Genomic DNA, 22,785 nt, shown 5'->3' with positions numbered 1-22,785 from the left:
GATGAGGAAGAGGAGATGTAGCAGCTCAACTAATCTGGTGGTTGACGGCCCGTTTGATTCACAGGGTTTTACGCTGTTCTTATTAGTAATCTGTTATCTGTACTTCAAAAAAGTCATCATGCACTCTTTCCTGACGGAAAAATAAGAAAAGAAATGAATCTTTAATGACTACTGGTGTAATATATACTCTTAGTGCAGGTAAAAGAGAAGTTGACAAGTTGAATGAGTTGTTGAAGCAGACTCAGAAGTTGGTCCAAAGTTTACATGAAGAGGAGGGGCGTTTTAAATTCCAGGGATTTAACATCACTCTCAAAATAATATAGTTATAGTATGAAAATTATGTTTAATGTTAAAATTGTGAGAATAAATGCCTCCAGTAGTATAATTGTTATTATATGATGTTTTCAAAAATGTCATAGTAGTGTAATTGTTATCATGTGAATTTTTCAAAAGGTGCAATCATTTTATTTTTTGGTTTGTTACAGATGTAACTCTATATAAAAAACATTTTGTGTGTGCAGCAAAGAAAACAAGTGAAAACAATAATATCAGTACCCCTCCCTTCCTCTTTTTCCTGCAATCTTTTTGTGTTGTGTTATAATTACGAAATTAAATAGTGTGATATTTTGTATCCACTTCTCTTAAATTATCGCTCTAACTTTTAACCATTTATAACATTTAAGTGTAATATCACTCCTCAAATCATAATGTTGTTCGGTGCGAATCAAAAGCTCGGTGAACATGGTAATAAAAAACCCGGCAAAAAACGACTTCAAAATGCACAGCAGCTGTTGACTGAAATGCCCTTTGAAAAAATGGGAGCAAAAGTCGAATCTTCCTTAAGATTCCCAGAGTTGTTAAGTATTTGCAATCATTGGGAACTCGGGAACTCAGAAACCCATAAAATCTTATACTTCAGTTCAACAGCACCAGCATCACTCAAAGTTGGCAACTTTCTTCCTTTGTTCCTAAAAGATTCTTCTTTTTTCATACTGTGGGGGAAGTTGGGATGAAAGAAATGAAACAAGTGAGGCTGTTGGCAATTCTGTTGGTGGTTGTTGTTGCAACCCTTCAAGTTGAGAAAGCAAGCTCGCATGGAGATCACCCTCTTTCCAGAATTGCTATTCATAGAGCAACCTTTGCACTTGATGAGCTTGCTTACATTCAAGCCTCTCCTTCTGTTCTTGGATTAAGGGTGAGCATTTCACTAATTGCTATTTACAAACTCTTAATTCAAAGCCTAATTTGGTTTTGGTGACCCCTTCTGGTCTGATCACGGAGCGTTATTGACTTGCGATGCTGCCACAATGTTCATCCTGTGGTTTGGACTGATGGGTTGGTTGTTGATGTTTCAGGGGCAAAACACAGAGTGGGTGAAGTTGGAATTTGGTACCGAAAACCCGAAAATTGATGATTGGATTGGAGTGTTTTCTCCTGCTAATTTCAGGTATGTAAACCTGTTCCTGCATTGCCCTTGTGTTTATATTTGAATTCAATCAAACATTTAGACCTTTTTTTGAATGATGTCCTTCAAATGTTTTCCCTTCTTATTGCATTCTGTGGTTAAATTTAATGCCTTTGGTCTGATTGGAAGTAATTCAACTTTTCAGTGCTTCCACCTGCCCTGAGGAAAATCCGAGAGTTTATCCTCCGTTTTTGTGTTCTGCGCCGATTAAGGTTCATCCGGCATACTATGTGATGATTTTTTCTACATTGTTTACAAAGAGCTGCAGATATGAGCCTTAAATTGTTTCACTTTACAGTATCAGTATGCGAATTACTCCACTCCCGACTACAAAGACACCGGAAAAGGGTTCTTGAAGCTTCAGCTGATCAACCAGAGATCAGACTTCTCTTTCGCACTATTTTCTGGCGGTTTATTGAATGTATGCTGAAAACTGTCCTTGCTTCTGCATATTCATGGGATAACTAGACTGTTATACATTGGCTTTTGTTGTACTATCTTTTGATTTTTGTTTTCCTCTTAAATTGAGCATTTTGGTACTTTCGCATACAAATTGTGTTTCTAATAGCAGCTTAGTGAATTATGCAAACTCCATTTGTCAATAATCTACAAAAATTGCCTTGTGTTTTCTTGAAGTACTGGCTGGTCAGTCCTGTTGCATACATATAATCTAGCCGGAAAAGGTTTCTTTCACAACTGTTTGATGAATTCTCCTGTCTTTATGGTCCCTTTTTCATGTGTTTGTCTTTCACACATAGAAGACTAATCTGAGTACTGTGGTTTCTGAAACTGAACCCGTTAAATAAATGATGCAGCAATTTTCTGATTCTTTCTTTTCTGCTCAATAGCCAAAGGTGGTGGCGGTGTCAAATCATGTAGCTTTTGCTAATCCGGATGCACCAGTTTACCCTCGCATAGCACAAGGAAAAGAATGGAATGAAGTAAGTTATAGTCTCTGCCCTAGTTCAAATCCTCAGAGCACACAGCATGCATTTTTTTAAAGAGTCGTTTTCAAAGAAACGTATATATATATATATTTAAGAAAACGGTTAATGAACCATATGGTTCTGTACTAAACTCAGATGACCGTAACATGGACAAGTGGATATGGGATCAATGATGCAGAACCTTTTGTTGAATGGGGTCCAAGAGGAGAAACTATGCATTCCCCAGCTGCGACACTAACTTTTGATCGTCATAGCTTGTGTGGTACGTAACTCTCTTGCACCTTTTTTCTATTTTGAGTTCACTCATACAAATAGGGAGAAGAAAAGAGAAAGCACGATAATCTAAAGTCGTTTTTAATTTGTAGTTAATTAACGATAGATTCTTGACATTGCTAATTTATAAGGTGAAGATAATACCAGGATTTTGTAACAGTAAAACCAGTTGTTAGTCTATCATCTTTGCTGTCGAACATGTATCAATATTCATAGAATGTAGGAGCCTACAAAGACTTGAAGGTAAATTTTTGCATTGTTAAATCCTTCTTAAAACTTTTGTGGCTTTACAGTTTATCTTGTCAATGTACGTGTGCAGGTGCACCAGCAAGAACAGTGGGATGGCGTGACCCTGGATTCATACATACTAGTTTTCTGAAGGAGTTGTGGCCAAACAGACAGTATGTTAAAATCTGTATATTCAATTTTCTTGAACGAGGAGTGAGTTTTATAGTAACCTGTTAACTACACGAGTTTACGATACAACCATGAACTATTCAATGAGTACAATGTAAAAAATTTCACAATCAGCTGTTGGATTTTATGGCAAATCACCAGTTAAAATGAAGCTCACTTTTATGCAGGTACACGTACAAGCTGGGACATAGATTGTTTAATGGTACATACATTTGGAGTCGAACGTATCAGTTTAGAGCATCTCCTTATCCTGGTCAAAATTCTTTACAGCGCATAGTCATTTTTGGTGACATGGGAAAGGTTCGAACTTGCTTCAAAAATCTGTTCGTTTCACTGAATTTTTCTACCCCAAAATGATTTTTTTCTTCTTCTTATGGTACTAAATCCTCATATCTTACCAAGCAGGATGAAGCTGATGGTTCCAATGAATACAACAATTTCCAACCAGGTTCGCTTAACACTACTAAGCAACTTATTCGTGACTTGAAAAACATCGATATAGTCTTCCACATTGGGGATATATGTTACGCGAATGGTTATCTTTCACAATGGGACCAGTTTACTGCACAGGTCGAACCAATAGCATCAACTGTTCCTTACATGATTGCAAGGTTTGCACCATTGTTTAATTTCCTTACTTGCTTTGAACAAGATATCATCTTTATCCAATTTTGGTGATTTTTATTTTTCCTTTCAGTGGAAACCATGAACGAGACTGGCCAGGAACAGGTTCTTTCTATCAGAACATGGATTCAGGAGGCGAATGTGGTGTGTTGGCTGAAAATATGTTCTATGTTCCCACAGAGAACAGAGCTAAGTTTTGGTACGCAAATATCGTGTCAGAAATCCTCAATTTTGATTGTTCTTCATTTCTGAGGATGTTATTTCTTAATTCAGGTACAAAACTGACTATGGCATGTTTCGCTTCTGCATAGCAGACACGGAACATGACTGGAGAGAGGGCATGGAGCAGTACAAGTTCATCGAGCACTGCTTAGCATCAGTCGATAGGCAGAAGCAACCCTGGCTAATATTTCTTGCACATCGAGTTCTGGGATACTCTTCAGATTTCTATTACGCGGAAGAAGGATCGTTTGCAGAACCAATGGGGAGGGAGAGCCTCCAAAAACTCTGGCAAAAGTATAAGGTCGACATTGGCATCTACGGCCATGTCCATAACTACGAAAGAACCTGTCCCATATACCAGGTACATTTTCACATTGCAGAATTAGGAAGTAAGTTAGAATTTATTTGAGTTACAATAAAAAATTTCTTGCGTGTTTTCGCAACAGAATATTTGCACCGATGAAGAGAAACGCCATTACAAGGGCAGCTTGAATGGAACAATACACGTGTTTGCTGGTGGTGCAGGAGCAAGCCTGTCAACGTTTACCGCCATCCAAACGAAATGGAGTATTTTCAAAGACTACGACCATGGATTCGTCAAGCTCACAGCATTCGATCACTCGAACCTTTTGTTCGAGTACAAGAAGAGCAGGGACGGGCATGTTTACGACTCGTTTAGAATATCCAGAGATTATAGGGACATCTTAGCCTGCACTGCTGATAGCTGCCCTAGCACCACACTCGCCTCATGATCTGGAAAGTAAATATTTGTTACTACAGAGTGAAATAAACGGATCATTACTCTTTCCATGTATATAAAATTGAGAGATTATGGTAATTAATCAGGAATATTAGTGACGGCTAGTTAATATTTTATAATTTCCTATCCAATTAGGACGTGCTGTGAACGTTCCTGTGGTAGTTCAATGAACCTGCTATATATTACCTAATTTTTTTTTCATATTTTCTGGATTTCCTTCAATATTTAATACCTACAAGCCATCAGGATGACCAACTTACCAGTTTGACTCTAAGCCTATAACGCTGCTCGGCTCCTCACGTGTGAAGGAATTATTCCTCCTTAATTGTCAATCTAACATGTACAGAAAAATATCTCGTTAAATCCGGTTCAAATTTTCATACGTGAGCAAGGAAGAACGACTCTTTGCGTGACTAACTATTAAAAATAGCCGTTGTGGATACGCTATCATTGTTTTTCCTTAGACGACACCACCAACCATTTTTGAAGGAAGAGTAAAAATTGGATCTCCTCCCTTGTCTTCGTCTCTTCGATCAAGGCAGACAGATTTCACCAAAAACCCTTTTCGTTTTTGGGTTTTGAAGATCAGAATTGACCAAAAAAAGAGGCTATGGATTTTTGGATTATAGCAGCAGCAGCAACAGCAGCCACTGGGGCCGGTTACGTGGCGAAGTGTTATTGGCACAAATGGTTTTCCCGAGAGAGGGAAGGTGTAGCAGATCAATCAGTTCACGATGGTGAGGAGCTGACTGAGTCTTCTGGGGAATTGGTTTCTGATTTTGTTGTGGCAGAACAAGCTGGGTTTCTTTTCCATCAAAGACTAAAGAAAAGCAGATATCTTGGAGTTAAATCAAAAGGGCTTTCTCTAAAAGCACTTAATTCTAAAGAAAGCTGCTTATTGGCTCAGGTGGTGTTGTATGGGGAAAATGTCACAGTGGAAGAGGATGTGTATAGCCCATCATGTGCATCACCTTGTATTTTGGCAATGAGGCCATTTTTGGTTAACCATGGCAGCCAAGTCAATGACGTGTGGTTGGAGAGTGAGGAAAAGGCGCGGTGGCGGCAGGGAAGGAGGAGGAGGAGATGTAGCGGCTCAACTAAACCGGTGGCTGGCAGCCCATTTGATTCACAAGGTTTTACAGTATTCTTATTAGGAATCTGTTATCAATACTTTAAAAAAGTCGTCATGTACTCTTCCCCGACGAAAAAAATGAGGAGGAGGAATGAGTCGTTAATGACTATTTTGGAGTCGTAATAACAATTCCCTTCTATTCGCATGACGTTTATGTTTAATTTTTACTTTTTCAGGTTCAAAAAATGGACTGCTGCTTTTCTTAGTTGGAATCACTATTGGAGCAATATATACTATTAGTGCACGTAAAACAGAAGTTGACAAGTTGAATGAGTTGTTGAAGCAGACTCAGAAGTTGGTCCAAAGTTTACATGAGGAGGAGGAGGGTTTTAAATTCCAGGGAACTGAGAAGCGGATCATTACCTCCTTCGATGTACGAGAATCTGAGAGATCGAACATATGTGTTGCGAAAAGGCCCGATGATCAGATGGAGGACGGTGTCGAAGCAATGAGAAAAATTGAGGCAGAGCTCCTAGCTGAACTAGAGATTTTGGAAGGGAACACTCACGAGGAAATTAACAAGGGTGTGTCGCCTCAGGAGCTGAGTTTGCGCCTGTATGAAGTGGTCGAGTCGAGGCTCGAAGCACGAATCATGGAACTCGAGGCAGCACTTGAAGCCAGTGAAAGGAAGGTGCGTTTAATGGATTTGGTATATGTACGCAATGAGGCTGATTGAACAGAAAGATGAACAGAGTGCTGCATATACGGTTGGAGAGCTGTTATTGGTATTTCACAAAAATCGTCATACAATGTGCAGTATGATTATTTTTGGAGTGTTGGTAACGATTCTTTGAGATTTTAAGTTAACGAGAATTAGAAAAAGATGCAATGCATGTATAGTAGTCTAGGAATTTCACTAATTATTTCGTCGTTGACGCTCTTTTAGCGTGATAGAATTAGAACACTCAGTTTCACCACTAGAACGTGAGTCGTCAATTTCATTGAAGTATATACTTTTACTTTACAATGGGAAGATCCTTTTGTACCTAAAATACATAAGAAAAGCGAAGTACGTGAACCCACAGGCAACACCGCTAATAACCAGAACCCAATTGAATGTAGGTGGGTGATCGAAAACAGTGGCGGCAAAATTCATTCCAAACACTGCTGTAACAGCGGCAAAAATAGTAGCCAAGAAGGTAGCCGCTGTAAGAAGCAACTGATACTGTATCAGATGGTTCTGAACATTGCTCTGCCCATACAAAGCGCAATGTTAGAATTCATTTGTGCATATATTGTAGTAATTAAGAAAGCAGAAGCGTTTATCACTCCTTACCAGTTTAATGTTAATCAAGTCTTCGGTATCATCTATGTATTCTTTCAGCTGCATCACCAAAACAAGACATATGCTGTTGTCAATCACTTATTGCCAGTTTAATATTTAATCAAATCTTCATACCACCACTACGTTCTATCAGGCAGCATCACCAATAAATATATAAAGTATTCACTGAGTGTAAAACATCTCATACCGATAACAACTTGCTGAGAGTATGGTCGATGACAACAAAGTATGCTTCAAGCAGCATTTCCAGTTTATCAATGTTTTCTCCGCAATTAGACGAACTCAATAAGCTTCCCTGCCTGCTTGAACTCACAATACTGGTAAAAGCCCTTTGCAATTTATGTGTTCCACTGAATGACCCCACAGGAGAAACAGGAGCAGATTTTGAAACAATTGTTTCCTCGCATGATGTGTTAGTTTGAAAACCAAGGTCACTAGAGGGATAACCCTCTGACTGTAGTTTCTTCTCAGTAAGGTACATCTCAGCCATATCACCGTCATCATCCATGAGATTTTCTATTTCATCACGGACCTAGATAAATTAGGGGCAATTATAATGAGGAGATGAAGAGCAGAGAACAAGTATATTATGAAAATTTTCTCTCTAAAACACAAATGAATGAGAGTAAAATGAAGATGCTACTACTTCTTTTGAGGTTCCGAGAGCAAATTTTTGGTTGCCAATAGAATTACCTTACCTTCTGAACTCGTTGAGTCAATGCAAGGAGGTGACCTTTGAGTCTACGCACACGCTCCAGATTAACAGTGTTTATTGATGATGCTAGTTCATCCAGCAAAGGGTATATCTCCTTTTGCAGTTCCTGTGCCTATCACATTGATGAACAACTTCATTAACATAATGGATTTGCGCTGATGATGATTCCTGCTTCATTTCCTGGTTTTTGTCAATTTTTACTTCATATGATATATGAATTCACAATAAAATTATGTATAGAGTTCTGACCGATGACAAATACATGACTAGGGACTCTACCAATCTGGGGATAGCTATACCGCCAGAACATAGTGAACAAAGAACTTCCTGGGGTTATCTAAAACATAAATGAAACATGTACCAAAATTGGTTGATAGGGTTGTGCTGCAAATAGATTGATACCTGAGCATCTAGAGACATGCAGGTTAGTTCCAAAGCCAGCTCCAATGCTCTAAACTCGAAAGGCAAGTTATCTGAATCAAATTAGACTCGTTAGAAATGCATTCAACGTTGATTTTTTACTCACATACATCAGAAAACTACGAGTAAAACCCCAAGGCAGTAAAAAATATGAGTTATTATGTAGAAGTAGTTTCCGTACCAGATTGATCTTTGTTTGACTCTAGGCGTTTGCACAATTCAGACTTGTACTGAACAACACTTTCAACCAGGGAATTCATCAGGATAACCTCGTCAGCAGTGATTATACACCTGATCTGTTCAAAACTAACAACAATAGCTTTCTCCCTTCCTAATATTGTAGAAGGGTAAATGAACAAAGGATCCAAAAGTCGGAGATCTCTGCCAGGCAACGAACAACGTCTCATTATAGTAGCCTTGTCAAGCTCCAAAATGCTTATATTCCCAAGCAGATCAATCTTTATCCAAGAACGACTTCCGTGACCTCTCTTCTTCAGTCCCTGAATACCAGACAGCCCACGAGCGCTTCCAGTATTATTAAAGGAGGTGGATTCTGGAAGATCAGAAGGAAGTAAAGGGGTTCGCGATCGCGATCCTTCCATTCGATTTTATTCACCCTTCTTGGTTCCAATCCAAAATCAGGAAGAAGGAAACTTACACATTGGTGCATATCAAACTGTACTAAAATGCAGCCCAAGCAACCACATTCATGTTTGAGCAACCTAGTTATCGGCGGATTTCTATATATGAAAGTGCAACCACCATATCTATGCGCATCATGTTCTTGGCGCATATCTAAAGTCAGAATCGGAAAATTGTAAATTCAACATCATAATTTCATCAAAAATACAAATAAAGAAAGCAACTTTGAATGCAGAAAGTATCAGCTGATGAACCCTACTCACTGCAAACAAGAAAAAGAACGGAACTTTAAATTCTTCTTGGTTTTCTGTGAAAATCATTTAGAAAAATTATTATAGTCCGACGTATTATCCGAAACACATATTAATCAGACAGAGCATCTCACATTCCCGACTAATTTGGTCAGTACCAACCGATAATTATTTATCATCCGACTGAAATAGTAGGTATAGTCAGAACTGCCAAACGAGAACTAATACAACTCATTGAGCTGATCCAATTTCTATAAAATTAAAAATAAATTAAAAAATCGCTCAAATAGTCTCGCAGAAGAAGCTAAATTCAGTCCAATCTAATCCAATCCATCATTAGTTCAAACTATATAGTTTACTAAACAATTAGAGAAACTCATCGAAGAAATCAGCAAGTGACAGAGAAACTAAAAACCGAAGATTAACGAAAATTACATTTGAGCAAAGAGCTCGGGATTCCGACCCGGGATTGGAAATGGTGGGTAGCTCAAGATTGAGAGAAGCGGAGGATGTGCTTCCTGGTCTTAGTGATACAGGAGAGGCCGATGACAGTACTCCGGGAAAGCTGAGATACCAACCCACCTTCCGGCCCCGCCCCCGCCCCCGTTTCCTTTTTATTTATTTATTTATCTAATATTATAATAATTAGAGAATTTTAATGGGATAATGCTAGTCCCTATCCGCGGATTTATTTGTCACCTATCTAACAAATTCGTAATTAGAATCGAACTAACACTTATTTCAACACACACTTGACAACGATAATTGTTTTCAACACACACTTGACACAAGTTAATTATTTTCAACACACACTTAACCAGATTGCTTAAACAAATTTATCATGTTAAAAGACAAATACTAAAGAGACTCTATATGAATTTTCTGCTATCTTTTAACGTCAATTTTGGTACCAATATTATAAATATTTTGTAAAAACCATAAAGTGACAGAGGATACATAAAGTGTGGTCACGTCCCGAACCCGGATCGGTAATAAAAACTTGAACCCGAATCCGAAACGTAAGTTAAAAACTAAATAATTGGAAGGAAATTGAAACGGATTGGAAAATAAATTCATTTTATAAAAATAATTCAAGCAAATCAAGAATTCTTTACAACCTACCGTAAATAAATGAATAAACTTTATTTACTTCAATCTAATCTAATCTCATCATGTCTACCTTCTTGAATGTCTAGTTCGTAAACCTACATAACAATAAAGGGATGAGCTTCAACAGCCCAGTAAGAACATGACCTCATCCTGCCTACAAATAAAATTTTATTAACATGTAATTTAGACCTAGGTTATATTTTCATAACCAACTATACAACTATAACGCCCTTGTACTGCTACGTGGCATCACGCTAGTGGATGAATCAGGCAGCGGGAATAATAGGCGAGCATAAGATCGGCCTTCCAGCGCCCAAAGAAGGTAACAGAAAGTTAAAATGGCGCGAAAGGCTTACAGATACGGAGGCAACCCAAAGAACCGCCGAAAGTTTCGCGGCGCCTTCCGTCGCCAGATTTTCCCACTCACAAACCCTAGTTTTTTTAACATCAATTATTATTTCCCAAATACCACAAATTCAGATATTCAACGGCCACAACTTTCACTCCTAATTTCATTTATTTATTTGTTTATATTTATCAAACTTAGGGTTTAGCAATCAAGGGGGTTTTCTCCTTTCTTACGTACTCTGTTTTTGAAGATTTTTTTTAAATGCTTTTAATTTATTTGGGAATTTAGTAATTCAATTGAGGCGAGGGAAGGTTTAATTCTACCAAAAATATATATGAAATCGAGGCGAGGAGGAGGCAGAGGAAAGCTGATCGCCGATAGGATCATATGGAATTGGGAATTTTAAGGGCTTATTTCTAATGATTCAGTTGAGCTTCTTTCCTTTGTTATCTATTTTATTTAATATTTTTAATCAATTTGAATTTAGCTATCAAATTCATATTCTTTATCTGGAAATTAAATTTTAAAAATTTTAATGGGAAGGACCTTTTTTTCTCTGTTTATTATTTGATTTTTGTTTCCATGAAACGATAGCTAATGCAGGTACATTGGTAAATTGTTGACAACAGAATTCATGAAATTGTATATATTTTAGGTCTTAAGCTTTTGGTTTCATTACACATTCATGTCATTGGCTAACGGAAGATTTGACGCAAAACCAAGCGCAGTGGCGTTCTACAATTCATACGGCCGAACCTACTTAGTAGGATAAGGCTTGGTTGTTGTTGTTGTACTCATTTATGTCATTGACATGTAACACGTTTACTTGCTAGGAATGAGAGAAGTCATGTCAGAAAAGTTATAAAATTGATAATGACATATTATCTAGATAGGTGTGTTTCGCTAAGCATTTCCAAACTTGCAAATCATAGTTCGGTTTTATTCATGAAACTAATTTGGAAATCCATTTCATTTCACTCTGGATTAAGTACTTTAGAAGAGATAATATTGGCATTTGAAGGCAAAATGTATCAATTATTTATGTCATGAAATTTGTTTTGGGCATTGTTTCAGTAATGGACTTGGAACCTGGAAGCAAGAACAGCGAGAAGTCAGAACGAGTTGTTGATGGGAGTGAAGGCAGTAAGCACCCTGAAACACCAAAGGTCGTTGATGGGAGTGATAGCAGTAGCCATTTAACAATACTTCCAGAGGCTACTGCTAATGAAGGTGGTCCTGTCCCGACCAGAAGACTAATCTCGATATCCTCTTTGTCTTCGTTGGCATCAGACTCGTCATTGGAAGATCTATTCCAAGTGGATACAAACAGAATTACAACTTCAACACATACTGCTTCCGTCCCTAAACATGATGACTATAACATTGTAGGTCCCGCATCAACATCCCGGGCTTCTGATGTCACCCATGGGTCCATGGTGCCTGGTTTGTCACCAACAGATTCCCCTTCAGTCCAAACTATGGATCGGTGTGGTGGATATGATCCTTACAGGATCCCGACTTCTGTGTTTTCAACAAGTAAATCCAACAAAGAAATGGATTGGAGTGTTGCATCCAATGAGTCATTGTTTAGCATTCATTTAGGCAACAACAGCTTTTCCAGAGACCACACATTTTTTCTCGGTGATTTGGGCAAGTCTGGGGAACTGTACAAATCAGGCGAGTTGTTTTCGCTCAATCCAGCCCCTCCAGTTCCAGTGGTAGAAATTGAAAGTGACAGGATTGAAGAAGTGAGGAAATCTGGAGTTGGAGTGGCAGATGAGACCATCAAGGACATAGCAAGAGCAAATGCTGAAGATCATAGTGAGGGAAGGGTACCACCGCCAACTGTTTTTGGAAAATCCCCTAGCCTCTCTCGCCGTTCTGATGGGAGTGGGACTAGCACACGCTCTTTTGCCTTCCCAATGTACGTCTATATACATTATCTAAGGTGAATTGTGCATGGATGTACCCTACTTTTCTATTGGATGTAATGCATTCTTATTTTAGGATGAGCCTACATGTAGTTTCGTATGTGTAATACATGCTCACGCACACACAAAATTCCGACATATGCCTGCCTACAGAATTTTGTGCGTACAGGAGGGAGACATCATCTGTTTGTCTGTTCATGTATGCATAGTAGTAACAAAGTTCGCAAACCTGAAACTTTCCTTTTATTGGCCAAGATCCAAGACCCCGAATGTGGTCCATGAAGAATGCACCCTTTGTTTATTGCAGAATAAAGAAGCGTGCATAGCCATTGTGCTACTTTTCTAATTGTAGCCGGGCGTTCTGCTATGTTACATGGCCAAGCAGCTATTGTTCGAACTGTAGCTGGGCGTTCTGCTATCCTTGGAACTGTAGCCAAAAGAGAGTGTTGTGATTTTTCAAGCATGTGTGCATGTCTCTTTAACTATGGTGGCCATTTGTCGGGCTTTAAGTGAAAACGTAACTTTTCTTCAACAATCATGAATGCATTTGTTATCTTTCGATTTTGCTTGAAATCTATGGTCTGTGACTGGTATGTGCATTCTGTTATGCAGATTGACAAATGGGATGAAAAGTTCTGTGAAGGTTACAGAGCCGTGTCTGGAGCAGCCGCTGCCACAACCACCAGTCAGATTATCGCCTAAAAAAGTGACCAAATCAAAGGTCACCTATTGGTTTCGTTGCTTTTCTTGGTTCAAGTGGGGTTGTTCTTGTCACCGGCGTCATTGTTGTTCTTACTGTTGCTGTTGTTGAGAAATGTAAGCGCCGTGGATTATGTAAGCCTCCTCCTTGTCGATATAATGAATGCCTAACCTTCCCTTCCGATACTTGTACTGAGAAAAGAATATGTAGAGTTTACACGAGATTGTCAGAGAATTTAGTTGCAAGTTCTAGTTTCAGTTTCAGATCTTTCTTTCCGGTGTACCGTGTAATTTCCAGTAGGTTTAATACATCCCATAATACATGCATTAGCATACAACAGGGAAACTTGTTACTTGTGAGCTCCCTTTCGGAATACCACCCGAAATCTGCAACGCTTCGTGTTTGAAAGGCATGCTGTGTATAAAGCTGTTCCAGAAAGTCCTCAAAACACTTCGTTGTCGAATTTGAAAATTTCGTACTCATCATCAGAGCATATTATAAATCGTCAGACAGTGTGCCCGTCCTCTTAGTCCTCGCACACTTGAATCCTTATCATATTTTTTATTTTTTCTCTCGTGATTTATTATTTTATAAATTAAAGTAGTTTAAAATATCACTGAGCGTTATCAAATATGATTTGGGCTTGACTGAAAGGTCTCAGGCCCAAAAAACCAATCTTCCATTCCCTCCTCAGCTCCTCCGTTGCTGGAGTGCTGCTCGCTGCTCCGCAGCTCCAGAGCTTCGATCGTACTTTTGAACCTTAAAAATAAAAATAAAACGGTTTGCGATTGCAGTTTAATTTCTTTCAGTAATCTTGCATTTCCGCCTTCATATATAATTGTTGAGAGCTGAAAATTCACAGAAGAATTTGAAGAAGGGAAACGAAAAAGAAAGTGACTTGAACGCGCCGGAGCCGGTAACATATTCTCCGATGGGATTTCGAACATCGAATGCTAATTGCTAAACACTTGTTTTAAGCATTTCTTGTACATGGTTACGTCATTTTCCTGTCAGTTGATTGGGTTTTCATCTTTGTAGTATGTTGCAGACAAGGTGTTTGTTGAAATGCTGCAAAGGGACTAATGTTTGTGTATATTGTATTGGGTCTTCGTTGCTGCCTACTGGGTTACTGTTAGAAAGACAAAATATTTTTTCTGAGCATTCGGGTCGGTCTGTGGTCTGAGTGTTGGTTTTGATTCTGCAATGTTTTTGCACAATGCCTGCTTATTGTTTGCTTATGCATTTGATAAAATGGTATCATAATCCCATGAATTAGTACCTCTCTGAATTACGTTTTTCAGCATGCATTACCGACTGTCAAAGCATTTGTATCTGAAAATTGTCGAGTACATGTGTGGGGCAGAGTTACGAAGAAATCTTTGTTAAGTAACAATTGAATGGGATATAAAGCTGTATCTCAGTTTCTGATTGTAAGTGTTACATTTTCTTTGATATTGCTGAATTCATAGATGGAGGAGTTGTTAAAGAATCAGATATTTGCAATCCATGCACTTTCTGGTGTAGGGTCGGTGGCATTAGGCACAGCTCTTACTTACCCTCTTGATACAATCAAAACCCTTATTCAGGTTTGCTCCCCGACATCTTTGCCTAGATTTCTGATGCTTTACAATTTTTTTGCTTTGTGAAGAGCCGTGTCATAATCTGCTTCTAACCTGAATCCTCATTTGTTGTTATTGAGAGAACAGGTTGGTACAGGTTCTAGTAAACAATTGACAACTACTCAGGTTTTAAAGAGAGTACGATATTTTTCAGGAAATTCAAGTGCTTCCCCGATTTTTCATTAGTTTTTCCAAGTCCTGTTGTTTTCTCTACTGCTTTCTGTTTATGCTTACGGGATTCATCTCCTCCCCAGTGCTGTGCTTAATGCTAAGTTTGGTCTGTGATGTGTGTTGTAGGTTTGTACAATGGTTTTCTATGGTTAGCAGCGGGAAGAACTTTGGGGTTGGGAGCTCGTTTTGGAACCTATGAAATTTTGACTGCCTTTTATAAAGGTAGTTCTCTTCATTGTTGAGCAACTAATAATAAACATGTGCATGGTACCAAAATTTATCTTTGTTAGATATTTGACTTACAGCTTCATGACATCTCTTGTGGTTGCAAATACTTTTTTGGCAGATGGTCGAGAAGATAACTACGTCTATGTCTCTGAGGCCCTCCTGGCGGGACTTGTCGCTGGTGTTGCAGAATCACTAATAAGCTCTCCCCTCGAACTTACAAAACTTCATGCCCAGGTGACCTCTGCTTCTTGCTTTCCAAACTCGGCCCCTCTCCTAGAAAAGGGAGCTGTCGCACCTGTGATTCAAAGATTGTTGCGTGGGTGTAGTCTGGACATGAAGGCATTAAATTCTTCTGTTGCCCTTTTATCCACCCTAACAACCAAGCATCCCAATATGACGAGTGCTTTACAACTTACAAGAGTACCCATGGATGATAACAGGTTGTGGGAAGCCACCCTCAGTGTTCAGTGTCAGGAAACCATCTGAAATCATCTCTTTGGAAGGATGGGGTGCATTATGGAGAGGTCTACGGCCAGGAGTTGTTCGAGATTCAGTTTTTGGTGGCATATTCTTTTCTACTTGGCAATCTCTGCACCGTGCAATGCTTGACTGGAAGGCAGTGGGGATGGATTCTGAACCCAGGTATTAATGCAACATGCTATCGACTTAACCTGTATCGTAGTTCAATCACATCCATAAAGTACAATTTTTTGTATTGCTAAAAGGAGCACCTGTTAAACAAAGTTGCATTGTTTTATGTTTCCCTTTTTCCTTCTTGTTGAAGTGAACTTGCTTTCTCATAGGTCGGATGATGAAATTGGTCCCCTCTCTCCTTTGGCTGTTAGTATTGCAGCTGGAATTTCTGGTTCTGTTGCTGCAGCTGCTTCTCATTGTTTTGACACTGCCAAATCTCGATCAGAATGTACTGTGCTGCCCAAGGTCTGTTGCTTGTTTTTAGCAAATTTTAGTAGGGTTTGAGCACGATGCACCTTTGATGCACGTATCGATTATGCTTAGACAACACTTGCCAGCAAGTTGATCAATGAGTGTTATCTGTTATAAGGTTTGCTTTGATTGTGAATGTCATATATTTGTGTTTTGTGGTGGGCAGTATGTCTCGACGGAGAGGAAGCTCCTGAAATGGGGAAGACCAGGGAATAGGTTTGAGAGAGTTACAGGGATCCACCCTTCAGACAGGAATCTCCTGTTCCGCAGCCTTGGGTTACGGATGGCTCGCAGCGGGTTCGCATCATTCGTCATGGTCGGAAGTTATTTCTTGGCTGTGGATCTTCTTATTTGAAGAGCAAATTAACTGGTATAGAATGCTTAGTTGAACACATTGAAAAAAAAAAAAAAAAGAACTGGATTTATAGGTGTATACGTTAGCTGCTCTGTTATCTCATTGAAACTGGACATCCAAAATAAGCCGAAGACATTGATGAAAGTTAACTTCGGTGGGTTGTACCATTCTTCCTCCTTTTACCAAAACAATGCTAAAAATTTTCGTTAAATAACCATTTTGTTTTTAGTTTCTTCTTCTTTCACCAAAACAAAGTTAAAAATTTCCGTTGGATAACCATTTTTTTTTTTTTCAGTTTCTTCCTCCTTTCACCAAAACAAAGCTAAAAAGTACTGTAGGATGGTCATTTTATTTTTAGTTTCTTCCCATTTCATCAAAACAAAACTAAAAAGTAACGTTTAATAACTATTTTATTTTTAGCCAAAATGAGGTTATTTTTGTTCAATCAACTCATCCACTTGCTTTTCTATTAACGGAGATTTTTTTTACAGAATGATCGAAATAATTGATGATAGACAAACCTAAGAGTTAGGACTACTTTTATCAATTTTAATGTCAGAATCAAAATAAGAAGTTATAAAAATTAGTGAAAATATAACTTTAGCCCTTCAAACTTAATTTTCTTTATATAAAATCCTACATAACTTTTTTACTCAAAGAAAACCCAATGATTAGGATCCACATAAGCAAATTCATTAACTTCATATTAATTCACACATTTTACATTTTTCACATGCCTAAAATACCCCTATTACATACTTGACGTAGACAATTAATTGTAAGGAAATAGTAAATGATTTTGCAACAAGAAAAAAAAAGACATTAATGTTAAAAATTTATTGCATATTACTTTTTTAGAAAGGTATTGAATTTTCATAAAACTATTCGATTCAGTTTTTTTCACCCTACTCTTGAATACTTTTGAATTTATCCTTTTTTTTATTAATATATTAGAACATTGTATTTCATTATCTACATGCACATTAATTTACCTACGAACAATTATACCATGCGTGTAATTCGATGTATATTAAGAAGAAATGTAGTTCGATGTATATTAAAAAGAAGAAATAATTTACCTATATTAAGAAGAAATGTAGTTCGATGTATAGTATTAAAAATACTATGTTACACCCATGTTTATATAACAATAAAACGTGCCTAACATATCTAACAATACATGAAAAATAATTTACCTAAAAGTTAGAGAAATGTTATTTGGTTGGGTGTAGTATAAATTTTTTTAATAATTGGAAAAATTAAATATAGCTAGGTGTAGTGTACTTTTTTTATATAATTAGAACAAATTAATTTACCTACATACTCTTTGAAATGTTCATTTCCAATGATGCAAAATGTTCATTACCTAACTACAAATTAATTTCCAATAATTTACCTACAACAATTATACCATGGGTGTAATGTAACATCTTTCTTTACAATGATACAAAATATTGTATGTACCAACAACAAAACTTGCCTAACATAAGTACTTGTACATGGAAAATAATTTACCTATAACAAAAGAAATGCAGTTTGATGTATAAAATCAACAATATTATGTTCCACTCATGTTTATACAACAACAAAACGTGTCTAACATATATAACAATACATAGAAAATAATTTACCTACAAGTTAGAGGAATGTTATTTGATTCAAAATATATAATATAGGTGTAGTATTTTTTTTTTTAAATAATTGGAACAAACTAATTTACCTACCAATTAATATGGATAAAATTGCTACAAAATATATCACGGAAAAAAAAAAAAAAAAACTACTTTTCTAGTTTGACATAGATATGGTTAATGCAAACACTTTTTTCATTTTATTTCACTTTTCCTACTACTTTTAATTTGGCATAAATTTAGGAATTTGAAAAAGGGACCATAAAGTATGAGTGGCATGAGTGTAAATAAATTGTATTAATAGGTCAATAGTGTTCCTATATGTTTGCAAATTTTAAATTTGGGCTTAAACTGGATCTTTAAAGATAGATGAGTTTTTATCTAGAAATAATGAATTGTAAGGGTCAAAATGTAAAGCACCCTAAAAATTATCTTGGCTACAAAGCCATTTCCCTACGAGAAAAAAGAAGATAAAGATATTACGACGTGTCGTTTCCTCGGTGAAGTAGTTCAAGCTAGGGTTTTAGTTGCAGAGATTTCCAAAACCTCTGCGGAATTCTCACCCAGTTCATGTCCGAGCAGACATGAATACCAGACGAAATCCTCCGACTTATTTTCCATAATCCAATCCTTCCCTTCTATTGCAATTTATAATTTCACAAAAAACCCAAAAAATAGAAATAAAAATGCTGCATGGCGGCGCTCTGCCAAGAACCTCGCCGCTCTTCTCCTTCTTCGTCAAAATCCCACTCCCCCTAATTTCCCGAACCTCCCGCCGTTTCTTCCGCCCAATTCTCCGCTCCCCGAAACCTAAACCGACTCTGAATTCCACGGGCAGCTTCTCCATGGACAAAAGACTCAACCTTTGCACTCTGGCTCTCTCCGATAACTCGCCCTCGCCGTCGTCACCGGCGGTTTCCAACAAAGCCAAGAAGAAAGCGCGGCGGGAATCTCCGGAGGGGGTCCTTAGGCACAAGCTAGACATGTGCTCCAGGCACGGCCAGCTGGTCCAAGCTCTGAGCCTTTACGACGAGGCCAGGAGCAATGGGGTCCCGCTTAGCCTTCACCATTACAATGTTTTGCTCTACCTTTGCTCCTCCAATGGCGGCGGTGATGACGGTGATGTGGGTTTGAAGAGGGGGTTTGAGATTTTTCGCCAGATGGTTGAGGATAAGGTTGTCCCCAATGAGGCCACTTTTACCAGCGCGGCGAGGTTGGCAATCGCGGGGGAGGACCCGGAAATGGCGTTTCATTTGGTGAAGCAGATGAAGGGTTTAGGAATTCCGCCGAAATTGAGGTCTTACGGTCCGGCATTGTTTGAGTTCTGTAAGAAGGGGGAGGCTGATAGAGCTTATGAGGTTGATGCTCACATGGTTGAATCCGGGGTTGTGGCGGAGGAACCTGAGATCACTGCTTTGATAAAAGTTAGTTCTGATTCGAGCAGAGGTGACAAGGTTTATGAGATGTTGCACCGGTTGCGGACCACGGTGAGGCAGGTCTCGGAGTCAACTTATGGGGTGGTGGAGGAGTGGTTCAAGTCCGAGGAGGCGGCGAAAGTTGGGGTGGAGACTTGGGATGTGAATAAGGTGAGGGAAGGGGTTGTGAGAGGAGGTGGAGGGTGGCATGGGCAAGGGTGGCTTGGGAGTGGGAATTGGAGAGTGGAGAGGACTCAGATGGATGAAGCAGGGACATGCTCTTGTTGCGGCGAAAAGCTTGTCTCTATCGACATTGATCCGAAAGAGACCGAGAATTTCGCTACCTCTTTGAGCAAATTGGCTAGCCAAAGGGAGGTTCGGGGTGATTTCATTCGATTCCAGGTGTGATTTGCTTTCCTTGTTTGTTTGTCTTCAGTTTCTAAGATTTAAGAAAAATGGTTACCCTTGACGCAAGTTTAGCATATATGATTGCATTGACTTATCTGGTTTGCTCAAATGATTTAACTTGCTTGATATGCATCTTTATATTCATATCTTTACATTGACGAGGAGAGCTCCGCTTGGAGGGCCTTGTGGAGTTATATGGATTGTGTGATATACTGGTACTACAGCGCACTGTGTGTAATACGATATCCCTGTTCGGAAAATAAGTTCGTAACTAGGTCTGGCAAAAAATGGAACTTTATTAGGAGGCACAACTTTATTAGAAAACCACCAACCCCTTTGTGTGGGAAGCAGTAACAGAGTGGTTTCTTGTGTTTTCCTGTTATGTATACATGATTCTGGTTTCAATAATTAGTCATTATTCGTCTATACTTTTTACTTTGTTCGATTCAGGCAAATGATATATAATATGTTTGTCAGCTGTCCTGATTGATTAGAAGTTAAACTCATCCAGGAGTGGCTTCAAAGGCATGGTCCATTCGATGCTGTTGTAGATGGTGCCAATGTTGGTCTGGTCAATCAACATAATTTCAGCTTTTTCCAGGTGAGTGGTAGACTATGATTAGTTTCGTGACACAGTGTCTTTTGATTTCTTCGTATCAGATATATGAATGGGCTACTTAATGACTCCATCTTTGTCGTAGCTCGATACTCTGGTGAACAGGTTACACCAAATGAGCCCATCAAAGCGATTGCCACTTGTTATATTGCACCAAAATCGTGTAACTGGTGGTCCCGCTCAGAATCCTAATAACAAGAGATTGTTAGAGAGTTGGAAAAAGTCCGGTGCACTTTACGCTACTCCAGTTGGTTCAAATGATGATTGGTAAGTTTGCATCTCTTGACCGATCAAATGGTTGGACTGAGTTATTAGACATGAATAGTTGTAGTCGATATATACTGCAATTTGTTTCCATGGCTTAAATCGTCGAAAAATCACACTTGTCTCTACTTACCGAGTTTACCTGTGCCTAAAATGTAGTCCTATGCGATTTGTAGGTACTGGTTGTACGCTGCTGTTAATTGCAAGTGTTTGCTGGTGACGAACGATGAGATGAGAGACCACTTGTTCCAACTTCTAGGGACTAGCTTTTTCCCAAGATGGAAGGAAAAACACCAGGTATCATGCGTCTGCAGATTATTGTTTTCGTAGTTTAGAAGAATCTTCTGTATGTAGACGTTTGTTGTCCATACACAAAGAGCTTGAGGTTTTTTTCTTCGCTTGGATCCGTATTCAAAACCATCCTCCAGTTTCTCAAAGATAACAAGGGGGAGGAAAATTGAAACGGGATCTTAGCTGCTATTGGATTTCTTTCTTACATTAGCATGGCAATGCCGGTAACAAGAAATTCGAAAACAGAAGTGTGCAGTTACATTGGTTCGTTTACATTGCAGGTTCGATTGTCCGTATCAAGGCGGGGACTTAACCTTCATATGCCACCCCCGTATTCGATTGTAATCCAGGTGCGATAATCAGCTGATACTAATCACATCTTTTCGTTAATCCAGTTTTCGAGCTTAATCATAACCCTTTGGTTTAGTTTAGTTTTTAACAAATAAACATCATTCTTTTTTGTCATTGCGATAAAGCGTCATTTGATCCCTTTGGTTTAGTTAAATAGTGCATTGTTGATAAATACTTGAACAGGAAGCAGAGGATGGGGAGTGGCACGTGCCAACAACCACAGGTGACGACATTGAGACCCCAAGGCAGTGGCTGTGTGCCACCAGAGCCAGAAATACCAAATAGAGAGGGAGATTTTCGGTTTTTTATTGTTGATTTTTTAAGATAAAATATAATTCATTGGACACCATGATAGCGTGCTTAACCATTTCCATTTTGTACACTATAATTCATTTGTATGAGAATTTCTTGAATAATTTGTATCTATAGATTTTTTATTGCGTTTGGACCAACAATGGATAGTAGGAATAATCGACACCGGCGGATTCAAGAAATGTTATTGGAGTCATTGAGAATAGTGCGCGTAGCGTTTAAATTTTTTGTGGACTTAATAGCATGCAATGGCATTTCATCAAGTCTTGGTAGGTTTGGGGTCGTTATCTAAGTTTAACATAACATGTTTGTCAATAGATGTCAACAACTTTCGAGCGAGCCTGTGAACTGTTGTCAATAATTTTTGAGCGAGCATGTTGACTAATGTCAATAGTTTTTGAACAAGCATGTTGACAGATGCCCATAGCAACGCAACAAAGGCATGAGTCTAGTAGCTATTCTGCTTAGTGTTCATAGGGGCAATTCGTCAAGTAGTTCGAGGGTAAATATTAAGGGTATCTCAGAATTTCAAAGAACAACACTTATTTTTTTCATATAAACACTAGGCTATTTTTTTTTATATAGATGATTTTGAATAAAAATTAATATGAAATTTATACGATAAAAATACGAGATTCACATGTGTGCATTTCTCCATTGAGAAATGCAACTATTATTCTTACAATTATTTATGTAATGATGTATTTTTTGTGTCATTAAGACGTCTCAAATTGTCTATTTTCCTCAATTAAAAAATAATTGTGTGTTTTAACGGCAGGATGGCAGATACAGACCGCTACCCGGACACATGCAGGGCCCCACTATCCACATCTGTTGACTTTTGCAGTCATTGACCGACAATGGTCCCCACATCCTTAAAGTCCCCCGGGGCCCACCCCCGGTCTTCCCCCGCGGGCTTTGGGCATTGAATTTTCC

General features: G+C 38.5%; 5 protein-coding genes and 1 pseudogene across 7 annotated transcripts; 5 read left to right on the top strand and 1 right to left on the bottom strand.

Moving 5' to 3' along the window:
* Window positions 1-874: 874 nt before the first annotated feature.
* Window positions 875-4,938, top strand: LOC137731221 (probable inactive purple acid phosphatase 1). Its single transcript, XM_068470323.1, has 12 exons — window positions 875-1,195; window positions 1,356-1,447; window positions 1,611-1,677; window positions 1,764-1,886; window positions 2,314-2,406; window positions 2,548-2,674; window positions 3,005-3,086; window positions 3,270-3,402; window positions 3,508-3,713; window positions 3,800-3,925; window positions 4,000-4,309; window positions 4,395-4,938. The coding sequence occupies exons 1-12, from the start codon at window positions 1,010-1,012 to the stop codon at window positions 4,698-4,700; spliced, it is 1,851 nt and encodes a 616-aa protein (XP_068326424.1). The 5' UTR covers window positions 875-1,009; the 3' UTR covers window positions 4,701-4,938.
* Window positions 4,939-5,133: 195 nt separating this feature from the next.
* Window positions 5,134-6,745, top strand: LOC137731628 (protein POLAR LOCALIZATION DURING ASYMMETRIC DIVISION AND REDISTRIBUTION-like). Its single transcript, XM_068470792.1, has 2 exons — window positions 5,134-5,841; window positions 6,017-6,745. Exons 1-2 carry the CDS (start codon window positions 5,319-5,321, stop codon window positions 6,514-6,516), a joined length of 1,023 nt encoding a protein of 340 aa, XP_068326893.1. The 5' UTR covers window positions 5,134-5,318; the 3' UTR covers window positions 6,517-6,745.
* An 8-nt stretch (window positions 6,746-6,753) lies between these two features.
* LOC137731627 (magnesium transporter MRS2-5) lies at window positions 6,754-9,780 on the bottom strand. 3 transcript variants are annotated; one of them, XM_068470791.1, is made up of 8 exons: window positions 9,589-9,780; window positions 8,919-9,055; window positions 8,442-8,813; window positions 8,243-8,313; window positions 7,824-7,952; window positions 7,313-7,657; window positions 7,117-7,164; window positions 6,754-7,032 (listed from the first exon to the last, which is right to left on the bottom strand). In XM_068470791.1, the coding sequence occupies exons 3-8, from the start codon at window positions 8,665-8,667 to the stop codon at window positions 6,802-6,804; spliced, it is 1,050 nt and encodes a 349-aa protein (XP_068326892.1). In that variant the 5' UTR covers window positions 8,668-8,813; window positions 8,919-9,055; window positions 9,589-9,780; the 3' UTR covers window positions 6,754-6,801. The 3 variants fall into 3 exon arrangements, with proteins under 3 accessions (XP_068326892.1, XP_068326891.1, XP_068326890.1); XM_068470790.1 differs by having other exon boundaries at window positions 8,442-9,164; XM_068470789.1 differs by having other exon boundaries at window positions 8,442-9,055.
* A 1,097-nt stretch (window positions 9,781-10,877) lies between these two features.
* Window positions 10,878-13,462, top strand: LOC137730618 (uncharacterized). The gene is made up of 3 exons (XM_068469599.1): window positions 10,878-11,039; window positions 11,687-12,536; window positions 13,156-13,462. Exons 2-3 carry the CDS (start codon window positions 11,689-11,691, stop codon window positions 13,352-13,354), a joined length of 1,047 nt encoding a protein of 348 aa, XP_068325700.1. The 5' UTR covers window positions 10,878-11,039; window positions 11,687-11,688; the 3' UTR covers window positions 13,355-13,462.
* A 444-nt stretch (window positions 13,463-13,906) lies between these two features.
* LOC137733000 (mitochondrial arginine transporter BAC2-like) lies at window positions 13,907-16,744 on the top strand (annotated as a pseudogene).
* A 1,975-nt stretch (window positions 16,745-18,719) lies between these two features.
* On the top strand, window positions 18,720-21,992 carry LOC137731956 (proteinaceous RNase P 1, chloroplastic/mitochondrial-like). The gene is made up of 6 exons (XM_068471227.1): window positions 18,720-20,009; window positions 20,527-20,616; window positions 20,717-20,898; window positions 21,072-21,192; window positions 21,468-21,536; window positions 21,721-21,992. Exons 1-6 carry the CDS (start codon window positions 18,879-18,881, stop codon window positions 21,820-21,822), a joined length of 1,695 nt encoding a protein of 564 aa, XP_068327328.1. The 5' UTR covers window positions 18,720-18,878; the 3' UTR covers window positions 21,823-21,992.
* Window positions 21,993-22,785: the final 793 nt, after the last annotated feature.

Source organism: Pyrus communis, chromosome 4 (assembly GCF_963583255.1).
Source record: "Pyrus communis chromosome 4, drPyrComm1.1, whole genome shotgun sequence".
Lineage (NCBI taxonomy): Eukaryota > Viridiplantae > Streptophyta > Magnoliopsida > Rosales > Rosaceae > Pyrus > Pyrus communis.
Note: the sequence above shows the minus strand (reverse complement) of the source record. Positions and strands in the feature narration are given on the sequence as shown.

Bases quoted from the DNA above. Each gene is read 5' to 3' on its own strand.
- LOC137731221 (XM_068470323.1), top strand. From the start codon at position 1,010: ATGAAAGAAATGAAACAAGTGAGGCTGTTGGCAATTCTGTTGGTGGTT. The intron at 1,448-1,610 runs GTATGTAAACCT...TCAACTTTTCAG, and splicing joins TTTTCTCCTGCTAATTTCAG to TGCTTCCACCTGCCCTGAGG. The intron at 1,887-2,313 runs GTATGCTGAAAA...TCTGCTCAATAG, and splicing joins TTTCTGGCGGTTTATTGAAT to CCAAAGGTGGTGGCGGTGTC.
- LOC137731628 (XM_068470792.1), top strand. From the start codon at position 5,319: ATGGATTTTTGGATTATAGCAGCAGCAGCAACAGCAGCCACTGGGGCC. The intron at 5,842-6,016 runs GTTTTACAGTAT...TTACTTTTTCAG, and splicing joins CAGCCCATTTGATTCACAAG to GTTCAAAAAATGGACTGCTG.
- LOC137731627 (XM_068470790.1), bottom strand. From the start codon at position 8,862: ATGGAAGGATCGCGATCGCGAACCCCTTTACTTCCTTCTGATCTTCCA. The intron at 8,314-8,441 runs GTACGGAAACTA...AATTTGATTCAG, and splicing joins GTCAAACAAAGATCAATCTG to ATAACTTGCCTTTCGAGTTT. The intron at 7,033-7,116 runs GTAAGGAGTGAT...TTGTATGGGCAG, and splicing joins ACTTGATTAACATTAAACTG to AGCAATGTTCAGAACCATCT.
- LOC137730618 (XM_068469599.1), top strand. From the start codon at position 11,689: ATGGACTTGGAACCTGGAAGCAAGAACAGCGAGAAGTCAGAACGAGTT. The intron at 12,537-13,155 runs GTACGTCTATAT...TCTGTTATGCAG, and splicing joins CGCTCTTTTGCCTTCCCAAT to ATTGACAAATGGGATGAAAA.
- LOC137731956 (XM_068471227.1), top strand. From the start codon at position 18,879: ATGCTGCATGGCGGCGCTCTGCCAAGAACCTCGCCGCTCTTCTCCTTC. The intron at 20,617-20,716 runs GTGAGTGGTAGA...TCTTTGTCGTAG, and splicing joins ATAATTTCAGCTTTTTCCAG to CTCGATACTCTGGTGAACAG. The intron at 20,899-21,071 runs GTAAGTTTGCAT...TGCGATTTGTAG, and splicing joins GTTGGTTCAAATGATGATTG to GTACTGGTTGTACGCTGCTG.